This window comes from Acomys minous, assembly GCF_964271855.1.
Source record: "Acomys minous genome assembly, chromosome: 15".
In the NCBI taxonomy this organism is placed as follows: Eukaryota; Metazoa; Chordata; class Mammalia; order Rodentia; family Muridae; genus Acomys; species Acomys minous.
The window spans coordinates 54,328,186-54,349,809 of record NC_140497.1 but is presented as its reverse complement, the minus strand read 5'-3'; the positions used below and the strand labels follow the sequence as shown (position 1 = coordinate 54,349,809).

At 44.4% G+C, this 21,624-nt stretch overlaps 1 protein-coding gene across 2 annotated transcripts in view; it reads right to left on the bottom strand.

The window, feature by feature from the left end:
* Positions 1–226: 226 nt before the first annotated feature.
* Positions 227–21,624, bottom strand: part of SH2D4A (SH2 domain containing 4A) — a 63,996-nt gene continuing 42,598 nt past the window's right edge. For both annotated transcript variants that reach the window (XM_084758413.1, XM_084758414.1), the window contains exons 6-9: positions 20,089–20,290; positions 14,688–14,818; positions 3,316–3,536; positions 227–2,899 (exon numbers count right to left, since the gene is read on the bottom strand). In XM_084758413.1, coding sequence (XP_084614539.1) covers positions 2,807–2,899; positions 3,316–3,536; positions 14,688–14,818; positions 20,089–20,290 — 647 coding nt within the window. In that variant the 3' untranslated portion in view covers positions 227–2,806. The remainder of the gene's footprint in view (positions 2,900–3,315; positions 3,537–14,687; positions 14,819–20,088; positions 20,291–21,624) is intronic.

Below are 21,624 nucleotides of genomic sequence, written 5' to 3'. Positions count from 1 at the left end.
CAGACCGAGAAACTTTGAGCAGGAGGGGCAGGAATCTGGACTTGTTGGCACAACAAAAAGAGGAGACCAGGGCGAGAATTGGTCTCCGCCTCAGGCCACACCAAGTACCAGATATCGCCAGAACAATGAGGGTGAGCAGTCAGCCTTCCTCGGCCCATTTAGATGAAATTTGCGTTTCTGTAAACCATTGTCCTGCCCTCAGAGTTTCAAATAATCCCCCTGGCCATTGTACCACCAAACATCAGTTTGTTTATTCCTTTGCATTTTGCTAACAACCCATAAGATAAAACAGTACAGAACTCAATTCTGCTCATCTTCATAATACATTGGGTTAACTGGGTCGAGTTGTTTCTTAATCTTCTTTCAGTCGCTTATCACATATATTTGGACGTAGCCATATTTATTGCCTAAAATATAATAATTTCAGGCAGAGGATGATGCTGGAACCTCAAATGTCTTCCAAATTATCAGAGACTCTCTACTTATTCCCGTGAGCAACAGAACACAGATCCTTACGATTTCAGAGCTGGAGGAAAATAAGCGTCACTCAGTTAAAGGACAATTCCTGTGCAATAAAGCTGAGGAGTGGGCACCATAGTGCTTAACCTTGTCAATTTGACTGGATTTGGTACCACTAGAGGAAAATACCTCTGTGCATGCTCCTGAGAGTATCTCCAGAAAGGTTTAGCCAATGAGGGAAGGCCTACGCTGGATGTGGGCAGTACTATCTCATGGGCTGGGGTCACAGACTGAGTAAAAAGGAGAGAGCTGGGTGAGCACCATCATTCGCCTCTCTCTACTTTCCAAGTGTGGGTTCTTATGTGACCAGCTGCCACAGGCTCCTGCCATCATGGCCGCCTCATCATGACGCCCTGAACTCTCACACTGGGAGCCAAAATAACCCTTCCTTCCTTCAGTCACTTTTTTTCAGGTATTGTTGGCTCTGCAATGAGAAAAGTAACTAATATAGATAGGAAATGTGCCCACTCGTGATAACCGAGAAAACAGTGTGGAGAGATGGGAACAGAGCAGACATTCTGACAACGTCATGACTGCTGAGTCAGGGAAGCAAAACTAAATGGCAGATTCGGATACACATTTAACAGTATGAGCCACATGGAACACTTGAAGGAACAGTTGACCGTAATGCGAATCTCAAAGGTTTCTCCCTCGCCTGCATAGCAGCTGCTACTTTGGTGCACTGTGCTTTGGAATGAGCGAAGTGTACAAAGAACAAACTGTAGCGCCATCCTACTTTGGTTATAAGGCAAGTCTTTTTGTTTTAAAAAGCTAGCGCCGATCTGCTTAGCTACCGGCCAAATTCCTTCTGCTCAGGAAACATGACACTGAATGACTCACAGACCCCCTTGGTCACCTTCCAGAGAGTAGCCCCAACTCAACGATGCTGGCTCAAGATTGGCTGCGGATTTTGGCTTAAGGATGATGCTTATCTATGTGCAATCTATGTCCCAGGGCTAGACAGCATCACTTGGGATGTTACTCCCGTATCCTCCTTTTATTTGATCGTGAGGGTGTGAACTGTGTAGCCAGAAACAAAGGCATGAAACCCACGCAGGGTGAGTGGTGACTAGTTTTCTGAGACCTTTGTATGAAGTTACCATGTATTTCCTGACTTCCATGGTTACTACCTCCCCTTTCTGGAGACCAGAAGGCTGAAATGACGGTGCAAACAAGTATGAACAAGGCCATGCTTTCTTTTAAGAGTTCCAAGGAGAATCTGGCCCTGGGTCCTGTTGTCCTTCACAATGCCTGGCACGCCCCGCTCCCAGCTGTATCACTTTACTCTCTGTTTCTGTGGTCCCTTAGCCTTCGCCTTCTGTTTGTCTATTTCTAGATCTTTCTCCCTGTCATGCATACCAGTCATTGGACTCAGGGTCTTCCTTCTTTATCTTGTCTTCAAAGACCCGATGTCCATATCAGTTCACACTCATGTACAGGGAGGTGAGGACTTCGTGTATTTTGGGTGTAGGACACAGTTTGCCCCTAGGTAGGTGGCATCAAACTTCTCAGTCACTCTGTTCTCATGAAGATGGGAGTCCTTACATGCTTACACACAGCATCTTTTGTATTTACTCACAGATAGAGGTGAGCAAGGCAGAGCGGAATGGGGAACCAAACTCTAGGATTCCCCGGTTCCTTCCTGCCACTGTGTAGGGTTTTGGTAGATGAAGTCTCCCATCCCAAGTGTTAAAACTTCTTCAGGTTTATACCTGGGTCTTGCTTTTCTGTCCCCTCTTATCCTGGCTCTACCACACACGGAAGCGGTGGTCTTTTGGGGATAAATCTCAGCCCTCAGTGAGGACATTTTTTCCCCCAGCATTCTAAAGCCAAGATAGAAGTTCATACACGCAGAAGACTGAGACCTTTGAGTGAATAACAAAAACGGAGTGTGTGGATCACACAATAGTTCACTCTTTTTTTTTTTTAAAGTAACACCTTAATTGCTAAAAAAAAAAAAAAAAAGTCTCAGTTTAGCCTTGTTCTTATATACATCACTATGGTTGCATCCTTCAAGGTCCTATCCTTCATAGTAGGATGTTGCTGGCATGGGTACCTTTGCCCTTTTCCTTTCAGAATGAGGACAAGAGAGAGGTCATTCATAGCCCCTTGAACCGAGCTCCAGCATTTAGGCAGAAGGGACGTTTCAATTAAGACCTCATAGACATTGTTCACTGTTGGCTCCGTCACAGAGTGATTTTGGCATCACACACAAATGTCCGCCTCAGAGATGTCTATCCAGAGGAGAGCCCAGCTGGAGGCCGGAGGCAGATCTGGATGAGAGCTGTCACTCAAAGAGCTCCAGGTAGTCAGGTGGCTTGCCTTGTTGACCACAGGGGTATAGCAGGAGTTCCTTCCCCAGGGAGGTTATGGGCTCCTCCTGTCAATCAAAGCACAGGGTCATGTGACAGCTGTGTGGTAGACACCCTAAAGAGATAACACTCCTCTACCCTGGGTTTATGCACACCTGTATTGGCTGATGGCGGTCTTCAAAGAGATTTGCCTCCTGCCTGTTTCCCTTTCCTACTAGAGCCTGAGTTCTAGCATAGGTCCATCCTCAGAAGTGATCAGTAATGTGCATCTCTAGTATCCTCAGCTCCAATGGGCTATCTCTGAGCATGCCAGGAAGCTATGCTGAAGGAAATACAACTAAGATTTCTCATTACCAGGAGGAACTATGTGGCGCCACCTTCCCCCTGATTGCTTGCTCTTGAGCTACATCCCTGGCTATGCATTTCTTTGTTATATATCAATACAACACTAATTACTGCAAATTAAGGAAATGAGTGGCTTCACCTTGTGATATTCCACCAGATCCGCCAGGGTGGCGTGCTGCAGCTGGTCCACACCCAGGAAGCTGTAAGAGTTCGCAGATGCGTCTATGAGGAAATGTTTGCAGCCTTCCTCAGACAGGTAGGACAAGGCATAGCCCTTCATCTTTTCACTGACTCGTATCAGAAAACTGCCTGGCACGCCTGTGCTCAGAAGTTCATTTGCTTTGTTCAGTGTGAGAATTCCTGTGGGAAAGGGAGGAAAAACCATGTCAACCAAGTCCCTACAAACCACCCTTCTGTTGCCCCTCCCTGTAATGAGTAGAGTTTGGTGAAAATCAGAATACAATTCCATGTGCATTTTGAGGTCCTTGGAAATCATAAACAAACATGTAAATAAGCAAACAAAATTCCTGGTGTTTGGTAGCTGGACAAACACAAAACAAATGGATAGGTTGTCAACTTGACACAAAATAGGATCATATTGAAAGAAAGACCCTCAGCTGAAGAATTTCCTCCATCACGCTGGTCTATGGGGACATGCTCTTGAGTAATGATTGGTAAGGGAGGACACAGCCCTCTGTGGGGTGGTGCCACCCTTGGTAGGTGGTCCTGAGTTGTATAACTGAGCAAACCCAACCGAGCAAGTCAGTAAGCAACATTCCTCTTTTGGTCCTGCTTCATTTTCTGCCTCCAGATTCCTGCCATGAGCTCCTCCCCTGCCTTCCCTCAGTGAGGTGCTGTGATTTGGGAGTTATAAGATGGAATAAAGCCTTTCTTCGCCATGTTGCTTTGGGTCAGTGTTTTATCATAGCAACAGAGAAAGAAACTATAACAGAGAGGAAAATAACTGTATTTGAGAGCACAGTTTCAGTTGGAAACCCATTTGGATCCACACAGGTTTTTCTACCACTTACGAAGGTCTGGTAATTTGCCCGAGGGTGCTGCTGCTGGGATTTTTCACATCCAGCGTGAACTTGGATGCTCTGGACAGGCCACCAATGTCTACCAGTGAGAACTCAGTGGTCTGGGAAGTGATCTGACTTGGTCTATAACAGTAGTTCTCAAACAGGATCACACGGGAGATTAAAGCACCCCTGTTGTGAGTTGTGAGTGGATGAACTGAAGGATAAAGACCCGCCCTAATGTGGGGAACACTATCTCATTGGCTAGTGAGTTGGATAGACTAGAAGGGGCATGAGGAAAGCTAGCTGAGGCCCAGCATTCTCTTTTCTCCACTTCCTGTTTCAACATCATGTGACTGGTCTCCCCAACACACACTTCATGGCAAGTGTTTCCTGGTCCATCATGGTGTGAAGAGCCTCGTCTCTTGCTCCCACCGCCAATGTTTCTTTGCCATAAAACCAAATACATCTTTTCTCTTACGATATTACTGTCATGTATGGTGTGACAGTGATATAAGAAGTAACTGATGCTGTGGTTGTGGGTATGAGTGATACTTCTATTCACAGGGTAGAGGCCAGGGCTGCTACAAAACATGCAGGAAGCAGTCTGGCACTGTAAAAAAAAAAAAATTACCCATCAATGGTGCTGAAGTTGAGTCAGCCTGGACTAGGAGGCCATGCAAGTTACTGACAGAACCGGAAGATGCTCAGCTCTACTGAGTACCAGGTACCAGTACTGGGTCCTCTGAATTCTCCTGAAACTAATCTTCAGTGACTGTATCCATTGCCCTTTGAAAGGCTGGAGCTAATTATATCTACCTACATCTGTTGCTATCTGTCTATTCATTCAAAGGGATAAGTTACACACACACACAAACACACACACACACACACACACACACACACACACACACACACACACACACCAGGGCTTTATGTACAGAGGTACAATTAAGATATCTTCTGAATTCCCACTCTCATTTCCATGTTCCAAGGTCTCCTCCTATTTCTATTGTCATTCTTGAAATAAATAGACAGCATTGTAAGCGCGCAGAAAACAAGCAGCGGCGCGGCTTGCTGGACCATCCCGTGGGCCCTGATTTGAAAGGGAGGAGCTGTGTTCTTTTCCTGTTCCTTTAGGCTGGCAGCAGACAGGAGCTCTTGGCTTTGCCTGCTCTGCCCTCAGTCTGCTGCTCACACTCAAGCTCTGGCTGTGAAGAAAGCAAAGAGAAGCCTTCCTCCTGAGATGGAAATGGGTTTTTCACAGCCCTTCTAACTGCTAGTGGATTTTTTAGTTCATTAAGAAGTAAGCCCCAGCCACCCAGAGCACAATGTAAAATAAAAAAAGATTTCTGTAAATAGATCTTTAATGAGAAGAGGAGTTTGAAAAGCTCCATTCTCCCCATGCCAGAATCAGCCCGCCAGCACTTTTCCTACCTGCTCATGCACATCATCGTTAAGGAAGATACAGGCCCAGGTCCTATACCACAAAGTGCTACATGAGAACTTGTGTCAAGTACCAGGGCTGGGGAAGTGCTGATAGATCTCTCTAGTCTCCTAGGTTATGGTGTTCACAAGGAGAGAAATCAAGGACTATATCTCCCAGAGGCCTCAGCTCTATTCCTGGTCCTCCCAGTAAGGCTGTTGATTCATGTCTACCATGTATTCACCATGGTTTCAATTATGAAATAAACACACACACACACACACACACACACACACACACACACACACACACACTCGTTCATGTCTTGAAAGCTTGTTTCCTGGCTGCTAGTGCTACTTTTGGAGACTGTAAAGCCGTTGGGAGGCAGGACCTAGCTGGGGGAAGTAACTGGATATTCTGAGGAGCTATATCTCGCACTGGCTCATCTGTTTATTCTCTTCCTCTCTTTCCTGTCTACCATGAGATTATGTCTTCTGCCACATGCCCTGTATTCTGTCTATGTACACAGGGCCAAACATCGAGGGACCTGAACCCTCTAGGATGATGAACAAATATTGCCTCCTTTAAGGGTTTTTGGTCACAGCAACAGAGAGAATGGACATTCAACCTGTCGGTCATCTCTCTGTACTTTTTCTGGTGACATACTCTCAGCAGCAGTCCCGTGCCTACTGGTGAGCTTCTCAGTTCAGCAGCTGCATCCTCTGTGTCAAAGGCTCAAATAATGGCCTGGCAGACACAGGCAGATTGCTTTCGCTGGCTCTTGCCTTTCTACACATCTCTAGTTCCATGGATAAATTGTCTAGAAGGTAGCCATGGGTTGTACAAAGGTCACAAACAAGCAATCTCTGCCAGGACTACCCATGGCAAAAGTTTGAAGGCACCATATTGGCGTACCTAAGAAAGCAGGCCACTGCACATCTCCCTGTCAGAACCAAGGACTCCCCATGTCTGGAGGAAAAGCAGCATTATGGAAAGCAATTTCTAATTACACTCAAACTTATTGACGGACTAAGTCTTTAGTTCTGGGTTCCTTCAACAGAATTGGCAGAAGTGTATAGCCGATGCCCTCCGAGTGGTATCCAGATATATATGGCTTCCTTAAAAACGTTCTTCTGGGAAATTACAACAAATCCTGGGCTAAGATTTTTTTTTTCCTTTTTAAAGTCAAGTGATACAGTAAGCATAAATCAGTGCACTGACACAACTATCACATATTACACATGGACTTAGCATTATCTAATCTCCTAAGACACCTTGCTGGGAGCCATTACATGCTGGATTGGGAAAAGCAAGCAAGTGAGCTCCCTGGGGGCAGCCTGGTCCTTTGGCATGGCTGGCGCTCTTGCCTCAAGACTGTTTACTGTTGCTCTGCTGCCTTCCTATGCTTGTCCCATAAGCCTGGGGTAATGCAGTTGAGCACGAATGGACCCTCACTGCCTATGGTGTAATATTGCTCCTCCTGAGGTGCTACTCTCTCTGTTGGGCAGATTTCCTATGGATGATTTTTATAATTTCTGATGATTTCTAAATCGATTCAAATAACTTTAAACCCTCCTGCAATATAGCAAAAAAAAACTGTTAGGAGTTCAGTGAGCTTCCTTGTGAATTACACCAAGAAGGAACACAAGATTGAAACAAACTAATAATCAAGGAAATACGTTCATTCCAGGTTTAATCCAAGATAAAGCCCAGTCATACACAATAATAAGAAAGACCATATGAATATAGAAACAAAGAACAAATGATTATTTTTAAAAGACAAGAGATGCACCTGTTTTTGTTGTTGTTTTTGAAAAACTTTGACATAAAAAGCTCTTGCTTTGAACACATAACATACAATTGAAATAAGAAAAAGATAAAACTTCTGCTTTGAACTCATAATGAATTGCTAGCCCTCCTAGGCCTGAAGTGAAAGCCTTTGGACCCTTTTTCTTTCCAATTCTGCTGTCCTACCTCAGCCACCCCTGCACCCTGTGGACATAAAGCCTTGGTTTTTTATAACACCTGAACACAATAAAATGATTTTGTAGTAAATCCCAGGTCATGACGCAATCTCCTCCCCCCATCGCAGGAGTGAGGGCGGTCGCAGGAATGAGGGCGGGCTCAAAGGTGAGAGCCTTGCAGAGCAGACCCTGGGATGTGCAAGATCGTGATTTCTTTCTATTTTCACAGCCAGGTAACTCACTTCTGTTTGCACAACTCTTACATCTGAAAACACAGGTTAATGCAGACAGTCATTCACCGAAGCCCTCAGGGCTCAAGGGCAGTGGATACCTTTGAGGAGCCATGGCTACTGCAAGGCTCATGAAAGATGGGAGCTCTGCAGAACAAAGCCAAGCTCCAAAGTTAGTGTGGTGTGAGCAGAGTTCCTACAAATTTCCGGATGCTGAAGGAGATAAAGCCACGGTGAAGGAGGAGCCACAGAGAAGATCTGCAGGGTTGTCTGCTAATCCTGCTCCTCCAGAGCCAGAGCCCAAGCCTAAGAAGGGAGAGAAGGTACCCAAGGGGAAGAAGGGGAAAGCTGATGCCGGCAAGGATGCGAATAATCCCGCGGAATATGGAGACGCCAAGACAGAGCAGGCACAGAAAGTCGAAGGTGCTGGAGATGCCAAGGGACATGTGTGCATTTTTGATAACTGTGTACTTCTGGTAACTGTACAGTTCAAATACTATTTTTTATTAAGTTTTATAAAAGCAGATATTTGTTTTACTTTTTTTTTTTAAGCTACGATGTTAGCACACAGAACACTTCATTGTTTTGGGGGAAGGAATATGTGTCGTTAACAAAATGTTTCCCAAGCTGGATTGATGATGGAAAACATCTTTCCCTGATAATTTTGAAAGACTCCTGTTGGCTCCCAAGAGACATGCTGGTGTTGACATAATGTGGCCACCATAGCACAAAATGCCTTGTGATGGGGAAAAACTAAATTCATTTTTGTGTCCTCCTCCCCCCGTAACATCAACATCGATTTAACTCTCTTAAAACTGGAGACCTGTTGGAGCCTGACCCCCCAAAAATCGTTTTTTCCAGTCTATTGGGCAATCTGGACTTTGCAATGCCATCATTGAGTGTCCTCAGAAGAGTGGTGGTTCCTTTTATAAAAAAAACTGTGGATCTTCAGATTGATAATTCTGCCATTTTCATTTCAATTCCTCAAAGTCAGGGTCGGCTTGTGAAAAGTTGTTAAACAACATCCTTAGTGTGAAACATCAACCCTCACGCTAAGCCACTTCCTCCTTTTTAAAGCACTGAATGGAGATTTCATTGGGTTTCATAGTGGCTTTCTGATTTTGGCAGTCTATACAAGAGGGGAGTTTGGAAGTTGTAGATGTCTGTAGCATGTTCTAATCATGTCAAATCCCACTGAAAGTATAGGGATTTGATTTTGAAGTGGTTTCAAATTTAAACTATAGGCAGGGTTGGGGATGTAGCTCAGTGGAAGAGCGCTTGCCTAGCAAGTGCAAGGCCCTGGGTTTGGTCCTCAGCTCTGAAGAGGAAGAAGAAGAAGAAGAAGAAAAAAGACAAAATAACAAATTTAAACTATAGGCACCACAGCATCTAGAAGGCATGGGATTTTTATTTTGTTCCATTTTCTTTTGTTTCGTTTTGGTTTTGTGCCAAGTCAGCAAAAGACATCAACACGGAATAAATAAGGTTGGAACTACATCATTGAATCTAGTCCTATCCTATTTGGCAACTGTTAATGACATTCCAAAAACTGATGATGAACCAGATATGCAAAGCAGGAGTGTGAGTGAAATGATCTAGCAACAGAGACTGCTAGGGAACCCTAAAGTGGAAACCTGTCCCTGCCTTCATTTCTGTCTTTCTGCTCTCCCAGTCTCTGGCAGTTTCTATGAACCCCACACTGCCACCGTTTTGTCTATTTAGGAGGGCTGAAAAAATGTTGGTAGGATGAAGAAATGAACTTGCGGGTAGAATTTCAAGCTTGAGTTGTGTTTATCCTTTGACCCTCTCTCCATGAGGGCCTCAGAGCACGTGAGCAGCTATAACAGATTATGTATCCGTGCACCCCAGAGACTCAGAACCTGGAGTCAGATTGCACTGGGTGAATTTACTAGTCAGATATGCTAGTCAGGACTCTCTGAAGCTTATCATATACTTCCTAAACACCAGAGACTAAACAGTCCGGCCGGAAGATTGTGGGAATGTGGTACTAGCTTGCAGCTAGTAAAATGGATTAAAAACAGAGATTGTATTCAAGGGACAAGACGTACCTGAGCTGAGAATTACAGTGCAGGACAACAGGATGTGAGGTGATAAAGATGACACAGACAAGACGAAATAATCCCTTTTGTTAAGGAAACCAACAAGACAGACTTAATGGCAGTATACAGAAGCTCCTGCGTCTAGGTGACAGAAGCCTCTTAGCAGCAGGACCAGCCCACCTGGTGACTGTTTACCCCCTCCACCCGCCCCCCACTCCCCCACCACCCCCAAGCTCCCCCATCTCCTTCCCTGCTCCCACAAGCTCAGCCTTGACCTGCCAACTTCCCAAACAGCCAAATACTCTGGTCCTTCGCAGTGGCTTCTATCCCATGACCGACCTTCAATGCCACGATTGCCTTCTGAGGTGACCTGACTTTTTAAGGAGAGGCCCTAAACAAGTACTTCCAAACAAGGCAGCTTTTTGCAGTATTTAAGATCTATTCCGTCCATCGTCTAGATCTGGGTAGGGGTTCAAAGTTTACTGCCTATATTGTCCTTGGCTGGTGCCATAGTTTGAGCAGGACCCCTGGGCCCAGATCCACGCATCATAATGCTCTTCTTGTAGGTTTCTAGAACCCTCTGGATCCTTCTATTTCCCCATTCTCCCATGCTTCTCTCACCTAAAGTCCCAATAGGATGACCTCCCCTCTGTCCCACTTTTCTGGTACGTGAAGACAGGACATTCTCCACAGTTGAGTGGAGAGTGGGGACTGACTTTCATGCGAACTCTGGTGCCCCATATTTGACTATGTCCCCTGGATGGGGAGGCCTGGCGGCACTCAGAGGAAGGATAGCAGATTACCAAGAAGAGACTTGGTACCCTATGAGCATATACAAGGGGAAGAGGTCAGTCACAGACATAGGGGAGGGGAGTAGGGGGAAAGCGAGAGGGAGGGAGGAATGGGAGGAAACAAAGGATGGCCTAACAATTGAGATGTAATATGAATAAATTAATAAAATATATAAAAAATCTATTCTGCGGAAGAACCACGCATTCCTTGTGTAACTGCTTCTCAGAACAGTGAGACTGTGGTGCATGGAAGGCAGGAAGCACAGCCAGAGCAAAGGCCCCCTGGTTCTCCTTCTGAGAAGTCCAAACAGAAGCCCTGTTCTCCCCGGGGAGGGAGAATGTGTTCTGAACTCTTCACACACGTGAGCTCACTTGCTGTGCACAGAGCCCCCTGCACATCTGCACCACCTCCCCACTCACAGGCTAGAAAGTATAACTCACATCTTGGTATTTTGGAGATTAAGTTTCAAAAATCCCTTCCCTCTTGTATCTCTTCATTTCCACTGTTGTGAGGTAGAAACTAAAGGCTATGACATTCAAAAACAACTGTGTGTATGGTATAAGATTAGAAAGTCGCCACATGCGCCCAGACATAGGCCAGGGCCAGGACAGACATGAAAAGACCTCACATTTATACCTCACACTGATCCTTGGCACACAGGCCGTCTATGACTGTAGAAAACAAACGCCAGCACATGTAACCGTAGTAAAAAGGCTGAGGGGCTGGAGAGATGGCTCAGAGGGTAAGAACACTGTCTGTTCTTCCAAAGGTTCTGCGTTCAATTCCCAGCAACCACATGGTGGCTCACAACCATCTATAATGAGATCTGATGTCCTCTTCTGGCATGCAGGCACACATGCAGGCAGGATGTTCTATAAATAAATTTTTTGAAAAGGAAAAGAAAGGCTGAGAAAGTGGCTCAGCAGCTTAAATGCCTGATAACAACCAAAAGACCTGTGTTCAGATTCTTAGCACCCAACTCAAAGCTGGGTGTGAATGTGCTATAGGCTCAGTGTTGGAGGAGTGGAGACAGGCAAATGTCTGCCGGCCAGCAAGCCATCAAAACTTGCTTGAGGGGCAGGAAGAATCCTGACTCAGAAACTAGAGTGGAAAGTGAGAAAGAGAGAAGCCTATCCTTTTCCCACGCATGCACAGGCATGCAGGCCAGCACACACAAGCACAGGCATGCACATACAAATAGATAACACAGTTAAGTTGGTCAGGAAGAAAGAAATTAGGAGAAAAGGAAAGTGACAAGGGGATGAGTATCAGTAAAGTCAAATACACAAGTGTATGAAATGACATAAGGAAAGGCATTATTTCCTATGCTTACTAAAAATGGTTTTTAAAAAAAACAACAAAAATGATTAAGATGGTGAATTTTATGTAAAGTAAAATTTTATGCAATAATAAGCAGAAAGGTGTCTGTATAGATTATATCTAGGGGAAAAATGAATTGCAGGTTGGTTTTACATAATATAAGCCAAAAATATCATAAAAGAAAAAAAAGTAAGCAGCACAGACAAAATATTGTGCCATAGAATGTTCCAGTGTGTTAAAAGATAAATCATAGTCCATATAATTGGTAAATGATTACTATTTAAAATGTAGAAAATTCTACAAGTCAAAACAAAAATTCAGTAAATATCCTGGAAAAATGAGCAGAACATCTGAAAAAAAAATTGTTTACAGCAAACACCTACCCAACAAATACATGAGGGGCTCAGGCTCACTGCACATCAATACAGACTCGATCATCACAAATGCACCGTGAGCCCATAGATAGAAGGAAATAAGATGAGGCAGCGCCGAACACTGGGAAGTACAGAGCAAATTGGAAATTCAGGGACAGAGGTAGGAGCACACACTGGGGTAATTGCTTTGGGCACATTCAGCGATACTCAGTACAGATTGGGTGTGCCTCATGCAAAATGCTTGTCCACAGGTGTTTCAGATTTTGGAGATTTTTCAAATGACAGCATATTTCAGTAGACCTGCAAGTTGAGCGTTTAGAAGCAAGAAATACAGGAAATCAAATGCTCTAAAACCTGAACTATTTGAACAATGTGTTAGCTCAAGATCTGGAGTCTTCCTGATTGGGGCGGTTTGGGTCAGGAATGTTCAACATGCACACTTAAACATACATGTGCCTCTCCTCTCCAGACTGTATCTGGATATAGTCTGTGAAGAATTTATGATGTGTGGATGTAATGAAAAGCACTCCGGAGTGCTGTGAAGCCATTTTCTGTAGTTCTAGCTAGTAAACACACAAGCACTTGTATTTCAGGGAGACAGCGCCTGATCCACCTGTCCCCAACACGGAAATGTGAAAACTGTGTCTTCCTAAAATGGCAGCTAAGCATTTGAATTGGCCACCTGACTGTGTATTTATTATCATATTATTTATTTATCACATTATTTATTTTGCTTATAACCATGATAAAGAGTTGTGTAAGAACAAACCCACAGCAATGCCATATTTATAAAGTATTATATGTAATACTCCAGATTTGTATATTCTAAGCAAAGCTCCCACTGGAATTTTAGTCCCACCATGTCCTCTGGCTGTCCACGACTCTTTCAGACAGAACTGCCAGGTCGCATATTAAGAATTCATAATGACATCAGCTAAGGCTTACAGTTTTCAAGCCCTGCAGTTAAAAATAAAAATAAAAAATAAAAAAGAAAGGAAAGAAAGAAACAAAAATATGACTGCTCTCGTTATCAGGGACTGCAGCATACAGCAACTGTCCAAGGACACAGACACTACAAAGGCTGATTTCCTGTGCTTATCTTAAAAGGAAACAGAGGGCAGCAGACAGTGGATGTGGCCGTGCTAAAGGCATGAAGAATCAGCAGAGCTCTCTCTGTCCTACTCCGAGAGCATCGCAACACCCCAGAGTGGTGGGACATTTGCGACTCCTCCTGGAACAATCAAAACCAAAGCCTGACCCTCAAAAGCACAGGTTCAAGGACACCTGGCAGTTCTGCCGAGACGCAGGCTACAAAAGCGGCTGTCAGGAAAAAAAAGCTCTCACGGCTAACTGGGGGCTTTAGAAGTGGTTGCTCATGCTGTGTGTTTGGAAATTTATTTTCTGTGGTCTATTTTTGTGTACAATGACACCACTGAGAAGTGGACTGCCTTAAACATAGCTCAAACCAAGCCGGTCTGAAGTACGTGCTAAGTGGGAGAGATTGTGGCAAGTCCCATTCAGCCGCAGGCAACTTCTTCCTCTCTGCTCCTCTTTTCTGTGTTGGGGTTAGAACCGATCACGTTGTACATTGAGGGCAAATAACTCTGTCAGAGCTATACCCCAGTTGCCTAACCACAGGTCTTTAAAAAAAAAAAAAAAACCTCACTTTTCTTGAAATGAGTATTACTAGGTCAAATAACTGCCTCTCTTAAGCCAAATGCTGAACCGATCACCTAATACTGACCAAGGACCCAAAACTTTGCAAACTTACTAAAGCATCAGAAAGAAAGGATCAAAGTCAAAGGTTCTTCTGGATCGAAAAGCTCCAGGTTCTCATTTGAGAGATGAGGAAACTGGGGCTCAAGGACGTTGAGCAGCTATAGAAAGAGACCACTTTTTTTCAGGCGCACTCAGCTGGTTTAGAAAGAGCTGCCTCATAGCTGGCCTTGTGCCTGCTAGCCCTGACCCCATACATCAAACAGCCCCCACTGACTTCCTAGCACAGGGAGGCAGTAGCATGTGCTGACGTGACGTCACACTCTTCCAGCTGAGTCCCTAGGAAGCTTTGCTTTCCCCCCACCCAGCCTGGAGCACTGTATCTGCACATCATGAGCAGTGGCCATGAAGGCTGACCGCTTTCCAAGTAGGCACAAGACGGCAGCTCTCTGAAAAGCTTTTTAAGAAAACGCTTCATGGAAATAATGTGAAATACTCTGTTAGCACAGCACAAATAAAAATAAATAAATAAACAAACAAACGGTATTTTTTGCCTTTCTTGGAGCGAGCACTGTTTGATCTGACATCAGAGATCTTCTCGGTAACTCACCGTGGAACCAGGGAGCAATGACGTTTGCGTGTTTCTGGTAACCTGCACGGAACGGCAGCTGCTCTTCTTTGAACCATCGGATGATGTCCTTCTGGGCAGAACTGGGCTCTGTCCTTACCGCTCCCTGGTTCCTGTCATGGGTAAGATGATTCTCAAGTTAGTGCGAACTAATGTGAAATAGCGTTCTCCGTTCTGCTAGACTCAGCCACCGTCAGAGCATTGTCCCTCCTGCGGCGGACGGGAACTAATTCAGAGACCACAGCCCGACATTCTGCAGAGAGGGAGAGAGAGAGACCCTGGAACACTCCGGCCGAAAATGGATGTCTTCATCAAACCACCCCGCCCCACACACCCAGGGCTCAGGAAGCTGTGTGGAAAGGAGGCAGAAAGAGTGTAAGAGCCAGCGAGGGAAGGAGGACACCAACGGAACAGGGTCTTCCAGATACAACAGGACTGGCACACACAGAATCTCACAGAAACTAGGACAGCGTGCACGGGGCCTGCATAGGTCTGAGTGAGATGGGAGCTGGTGCTGAGAGAGGCAAATGCACAAGGCCTCCCACCCCTAACCCAGAAACTGGCAACCACTTGCAAAGGAAAAAAAAAAAACAAAACAGCTTTCTCATTGGATGTACAAACCACACTTAAAGGAAGCCTCATGTCCTACACAAAATGAACAAAATGGTGCTTTCAGAGTTTTTTGTTTGTTTGGTTGGTTTTGGTTGCTTGGATTTGTTTTGTTTTGTTTTAATTTCACTGGTCTTTTGATTGTATATTATGATTTCCAATTTTGTATTTTTTTTTTTAATGGTTTTTTTGAGACAGGGTTTCTCTGTATAGCCTTGGCCATCCTGGACTCACTTTGTAGACCAGGCTGGCCTCGAACTCACAGCGATCTGCCTGCCTCTGCCTCCCAAGTGCTGGAATTAAAGGCGTGTGCCACCACGCCCGGCTTTCCCAATTTTGTATTTTTAAGGTGTGTGTGTGTATATGTCTTATACTTTTCCATTGTGGTGTTTTTCATTTTTTAAATTATTAATTTATTCAGATTACATCTCAATTGTTATCCCATCACTTGTATCCTCCCATTCCTCCCTCCCTCCTGCTTTCACCTTATTCCCCTCCCCTACGTCTATGACTGAGGGGGACCTCCTCCCCCACTATCATAGGCTATCAAGGTCATAGGCTATCAAGTCTCATCTTGGTAGCCTGCTTATTCTTTCTTTGAGTGCCACCAGGCCTCCTCACCAAGGGGAAGTGGTCAGATATGGGGCACCAGAGTTCATGACAGAGTCAGTCCCTGCTCTGCACATAACTGTGGAGAATGCCCTGTCCACTAGCTAGATCTGAGTAGGGGTTCAATGTTTACTACACGTATTGTCCTTGGTTAGTGCAATAGTTTGAGCAGACCCCTGGGCCCTGATCCACCCATCACGATGTTCTTATAGGTTTCTAGGACCCTCTGGATCCTTCTATTTCCCCATTCTCCTATATTTCTCTTACCTTTTTAAGTTAATTTTTTACTGTGCTTTATTTGCCTGCTTGTTTTCCAGAGAGAAGGGGGGTTGGGGGGGGGAGAGGGTTATAGACTCAGATGGGTGGGAATGTGGGGAGGACCCGGGAGGAGACGAAGGAGGGGAATCTGTGACCAGAATATGTTTATGATTTTCAATAAAAATAAGCTTATGGTAATTTATGATAATCTGATTGTAAATGTGATATTTTTATCAGTGCTAAAGGAGATTAAATTTTTAACTGTAATTTAAGGGAAAAAAGAAATAATGATCCATTATATGCACGTGTATATAGCCTCACATATACATTTATAAGCATATGTATGTATATATGTGTGTATATACATATATACACACACAAACTGATCTGTATCAATTCTATCAATGGAGGATTAACTATAAATATTCAAAGAAAAATTGCAACTATACTAGACACATACAGACATTTCTGCTTGTCATTTTTCCTCAAACAGTATTGTATAAGTCTTTATTTATTTGCTTATTTACATAGCACTTACATAGTATTAGCCATTAGAAGTAATTTAGAAATTAAAGTACTGGGAGACTGTGCATGCATTACAGGCAAACGCTGTGCCATTTTCTCTAAGGGGCTTGAGCATCCTTCACATTTTTTTTTTGTTTTGTTTTTGTTTTTCGAGACAGGGTTTCTCTGTGTAGCCTTGGCTGTCCTGGACTCACTTTGTAGACCAGGCTGGCCTTGAACTCACAACAATCCGCCTGCCTCTGCCTCCCGAGTGCTGGGATTAAAGGCGTGCGTTTATTAATTTATTCATATTACATCTCAATGGTTAGCCCATCCCTTGTATCCTCCCATTCCTCCCTTCCTCCCATTTTCCCCTTACTCCCCTCTCCTATGACTGTGACTGAGGGGGACCTGCTCATAGGGTATCGAGTCTCTTCTTGGTGACCTATTAATCCTTCCTCTGAGTACCACCAGGCCTCCCCATCCAGGGGACGTGGTCAAATATGGGGCACCAGAGTTTGCATAAAAGTCAGTCCCCACTCTCCGCTCAGCAGTGGAGAATGTCCTGTCCATTGGCTAGATCTGGGTAGGGGTTCGAAGTTTACTGCATATATTATCCTTGGCTGATGCCATAGTTTGAGCAGGACCCCTGGGCCCAGATCTGCCTGTTATAATGTTCTTCTTGTAGGTTTCTAGGACCCTCTGGATCCTTCTATTTCCCTATTCTCCCATGCTTCTCTCACCTAACCAAAACTACATAGGAAATAGATAACCACACCGTCCTTCATATTTTATGTCTTCAAGGGGTCTTGGGAATTGTCCTCATAGACACTGAGGGACAACTTTATACAGAGAAGGCAAAGGCAGAGGGAAGAAGGAAGACAGGGTGCAGATGGAAGGGGGAGAGGGAGAAGAAAAAGGAGGAAGAGGTGGGGGAGGAAAATTATATGCATTTCCATTTCCATCATCTAATCACACGGTAGAGTTAATAGTAGGTTGGGTCCCTTATGTGGCACCATTGTGTGGCTCCTCAAGACCAGAGAGAGGAAAACACATTTACAGGCCTGGCCCTCAAGGACCCATCATAGCTAAAACCATGGCTGTGTTAGACTCAAATTCATTTTACTATGGGTTAGAAGACACACTAACTTCCAGCTACCATTTGAGAAAAGAAGCATTCAAAAGCCTGAGCCATTTTCCTGGAGAGCGTGGCTATGTACAGAAAGGCAAGCACACGTGACAAGGGAGCTGCCTCCCTAACTTGTTCGTTATTTTTTGGTTTCTGCTCACTTCCCTCACTTGCTTCTTCTCTCATACTCTGAAGAGACTCATTTCTACCAAAAGATGCTCTTGGAGCAAGAAGGAAAAGGCAATAAGTCTGCAGACGGGGGGTGGGGGTGGGGTGGGGGGGCGGTAATTAGCAACTGCACTGTCCTGAAATAAACTCAGCCTCGAGAGGGGGTTCTGGGGAGGGTGGGTTCCACTGCAAAAGGTGACATAATTAACATATTGCCAAGTCTTATTTTAACAGGCCGCTCAACGAGCAGAATCTAAATCTAAAACAAAGAGATTGCATTAACTACTGGAATTTTCTGTGGTACAGATTAATATGGTCCTTTGTGTTTCTACTGGCAACATATCATGCTGTGAGTTCCATGTGACATGTCAGCTTTGCAAACATGCATTATGTGTGTATTTGCATATATACATATGCAAATGTGGATATGTATTATCATTTATGACATTCAGAGGATTTGAGAGAAAATATCCTATAATATTTGTCTTGCCCCAGAAACAGACCTTGGCAGACACATGAGATTATATGACAAATTATATTACTGGTTTCCACATTAGCTTCCTTTTCTCCACATAACCCTCAGAGATGGCGCAAACCTCTAGAGACATGAGACAGGTTAGTGTCTGTTTTTCTCTGAGCTGGCTCCTGGCTGACCTCTGTTGTAGCTGGCCAGAGTCCCAGGCCTAGCCCTGTCCACGCTGACACACAGAGAGCTCTTCCACATTGCCTTAAGTTGGGAAGAAGGGAGCTGAGCACAACTGACAAGAAGTGTACCTTACTGTGTACAAGGCTACTTTCATTATCATCCATCAAAAATAATGTGTCCTAGGAAGGCTATAGGAAACAGACACCACACGAGCCATGTCCCAGGCTACCCCATGAAGGTAGGAGACAAGAAAAGGTTGTTCGTGAAGCTTTGTAGCCAGAGTTACCCTAGGCAGAGCCAGGAGCAGGAGTCCATTTGTGACCTGTCACACAACTAAGGAGATATGGGTTTCCTGACTTTTTATTTTTAACTCTAATGGGGGAAACCTCCATTTCCCAAACTGTGTGCAGGGTCATTTCGTGTTGGTCGCCACATCTCAATATGGAACCTTCAGTGGAGTAGGTAGAAATAATTATAGGAGAAATGATTCACCCTGGTGTTTCCTCTGAGGTTATAATCCCCATTTAGAACAAAAAAGATTTAAAAAATTAAAATCAGAGATCTTTGTTGTTGTTTTGCCAAATTCTTAACAGAGAAGTATCTTTAGTTATTATTACAGAGGGCAATGCTAGACACAATCTGAATCATATGATCAATAATTGATCTTAAACAGTTCTTACTAAATATTGGAATATCAGTGCTGAAGATATAGCTCAGTGGTAGATTGCTTGCCTAACATATGAAAGACCCTACAAGCAGGAAAAACAAAAAGCAAAAAACAAAAAACAAAAAAACAAAAAACAAACAAAAAATAACAAAAAATAGAATATTTCTATAATTTCTAGAATAATTCTATAAATCAATAGTTATAAAGAAGAATTCAGTAGTCAATAAACCCGAGGGATGCGTTTTTCTTCGGGATCTCACTATATTTTTATTTTTTCACTTTCAGCACGTGTTGTGCCCGGAAGGTAAAGGTAACTTTATTGCCGAATGGAGGCTTGGTTCCAAGGTGGAGCACTTCAAAATTCTGAAAATAAGACCGTGGCTCTGTGTCTTAAAAAAAGAATCACCCTCAAACCCTGACTCTAGCGATAAAAAAAAAAAAAACAATCCTAGGGATGTGGAGAGAGAGTCACCGGCCCACAGGATCCTGCTTTGTTATTTTTGACCGCTAAGGGCGAATGCTGAGCATCAAACACCAATCCCACCTTCCGTGCTCCAGTTTCTCTTCCCTGTCAGCCTGCTGCCCCTCGGTGGAGGTGGGGAACAGGAAAGCATCTAACTAGACGTCTTCACCCTGTGGTTAGGTTCTAACTATAGCCCCTGTGGATACAATGTCGGAAAGAAAAAGAAGCAGGTTAGCGGCAAGCCTGTGTTGACCTAAGCTGAGAGCCAGCCCCTCATGGCCAAAGACACACAGCTCTAATCAGTCCCTCGCAGTGCTTATGGCTTCTTACCCTAAAGACTTCGGAGGGTTTCCCGGTGGGTGTAGGAACTGGGGCTTCGGGGGAAGAGGAGGCCTTCTGGGCTTCTGGGAACCCGTCAGAGGGCTCGGCAGCCCGTCGCCGCTCTTTCCCCTTTGGGATAGCCTCTTGTAGTCCTCCCGAGCTTGCTTAGCTAAGGAGCGCCTCTTCTCATCAGCCGCCTTGGATTTTCGCACTAGCAAGACAAAAGCACCTAAGTTAGTCAGTCCATCGAGCTTGTAAAGGTCAGGGTCAGGGCGTACAGGCACAGGAGACTCCGCTCTGCACAGTGGGAAGGCTCCTGACAGAGCTGGTCTTGTGCTCAGATGAGCCGTCATTCCCAGCACCTACGATCACATTTTAATGCCTCTCCTGTGCTCCCTGCAGAATTCCTATCTGCCTTTAGGAGCTAGGGCTTTGTGAGAAGAGGAAAGAAAGACAGAAAGACAGAAAGACAAAGGAGAGGGAGGGAAGGGGAAATGGAAAATTTATAGCAAGATTAAGTTGCTGCACTTAGCAAAACTAAGCTGTGAGGCCTAACAGACCACCAGAGGCAGTATCCAGGGCGCTGATGCAGTCAAAGCCAGGATGCGGTGCATCCCAAGTCACTAGGCAAAGACCGGGAAGGCAGGAAGGACTTCGCAGTAGCAGGTGAGCTAGAAAAATAACAGTGAGGCTCACTGTATCCATAGCCCCCATATGCTGAGTTGAATGTGAATTGGCCAGAAAGACAGAAAGTAAAAGAATTTTATCCATAAACATGATATAGAGAATTTCAGAACACCTGAGTACACAGACAAGCACTTCCCAGCGTGCCTTTTAACATTAATTTCTTTCTAAAATAGATAGGGTTATGCTTTAGCCATGTAGTGTCAAAGATTAATGCAGGATGAAATAACCCATTTTCATGGTGGGTTTTTGTTTAAGTTTTTAATGATTCAAGTATTGTGGATTAAATCCTGTCATGTTTGCCTTTGAAAATATTTTATCATACCAGAGTTCCAGTGCCTAGCACAGGAAAGCCACAGATCGGATCTTGCAAATGTTTTGTTTTGTTAAGATTTATTTATTTATTATATATACGGTGTTCTGCCTGCATGTACACCTGCATGCCAGAAGAGGGCACCAGATCTCATTATTGATGGTTGTGGGCCGCCATGTGGTTGCTGGGAATTGAACTCAGGACCTCTGGAAGAGCAAGCAGCCAGTGCTCTTAACCTCTGAGCTGTCTCTCCAGCACCACAAATGTTTTTATTTTACAAGAGATTTTGGGCTTTTCTACCTGTCTCACGGACTATTAGATCATCTTCTCTGTTGATGGCGAGTGAAGACTCTAATCTACTCTCAAGCCTTGGTTTGCCCTTCCTCAACCTGTCCTGTTCAATCTGGTTTGGTCCTGGCAGTACACTCTCAAAAGAGGGTCAGTGCTGAGTCAAAGGATAGATGCATGCAATGACGCAAGTATATTTCACCTGTGAACCCTGCGTGCTTTGTATTACAAAGTTATGAAGCAAGCACTCCATAGTGTAG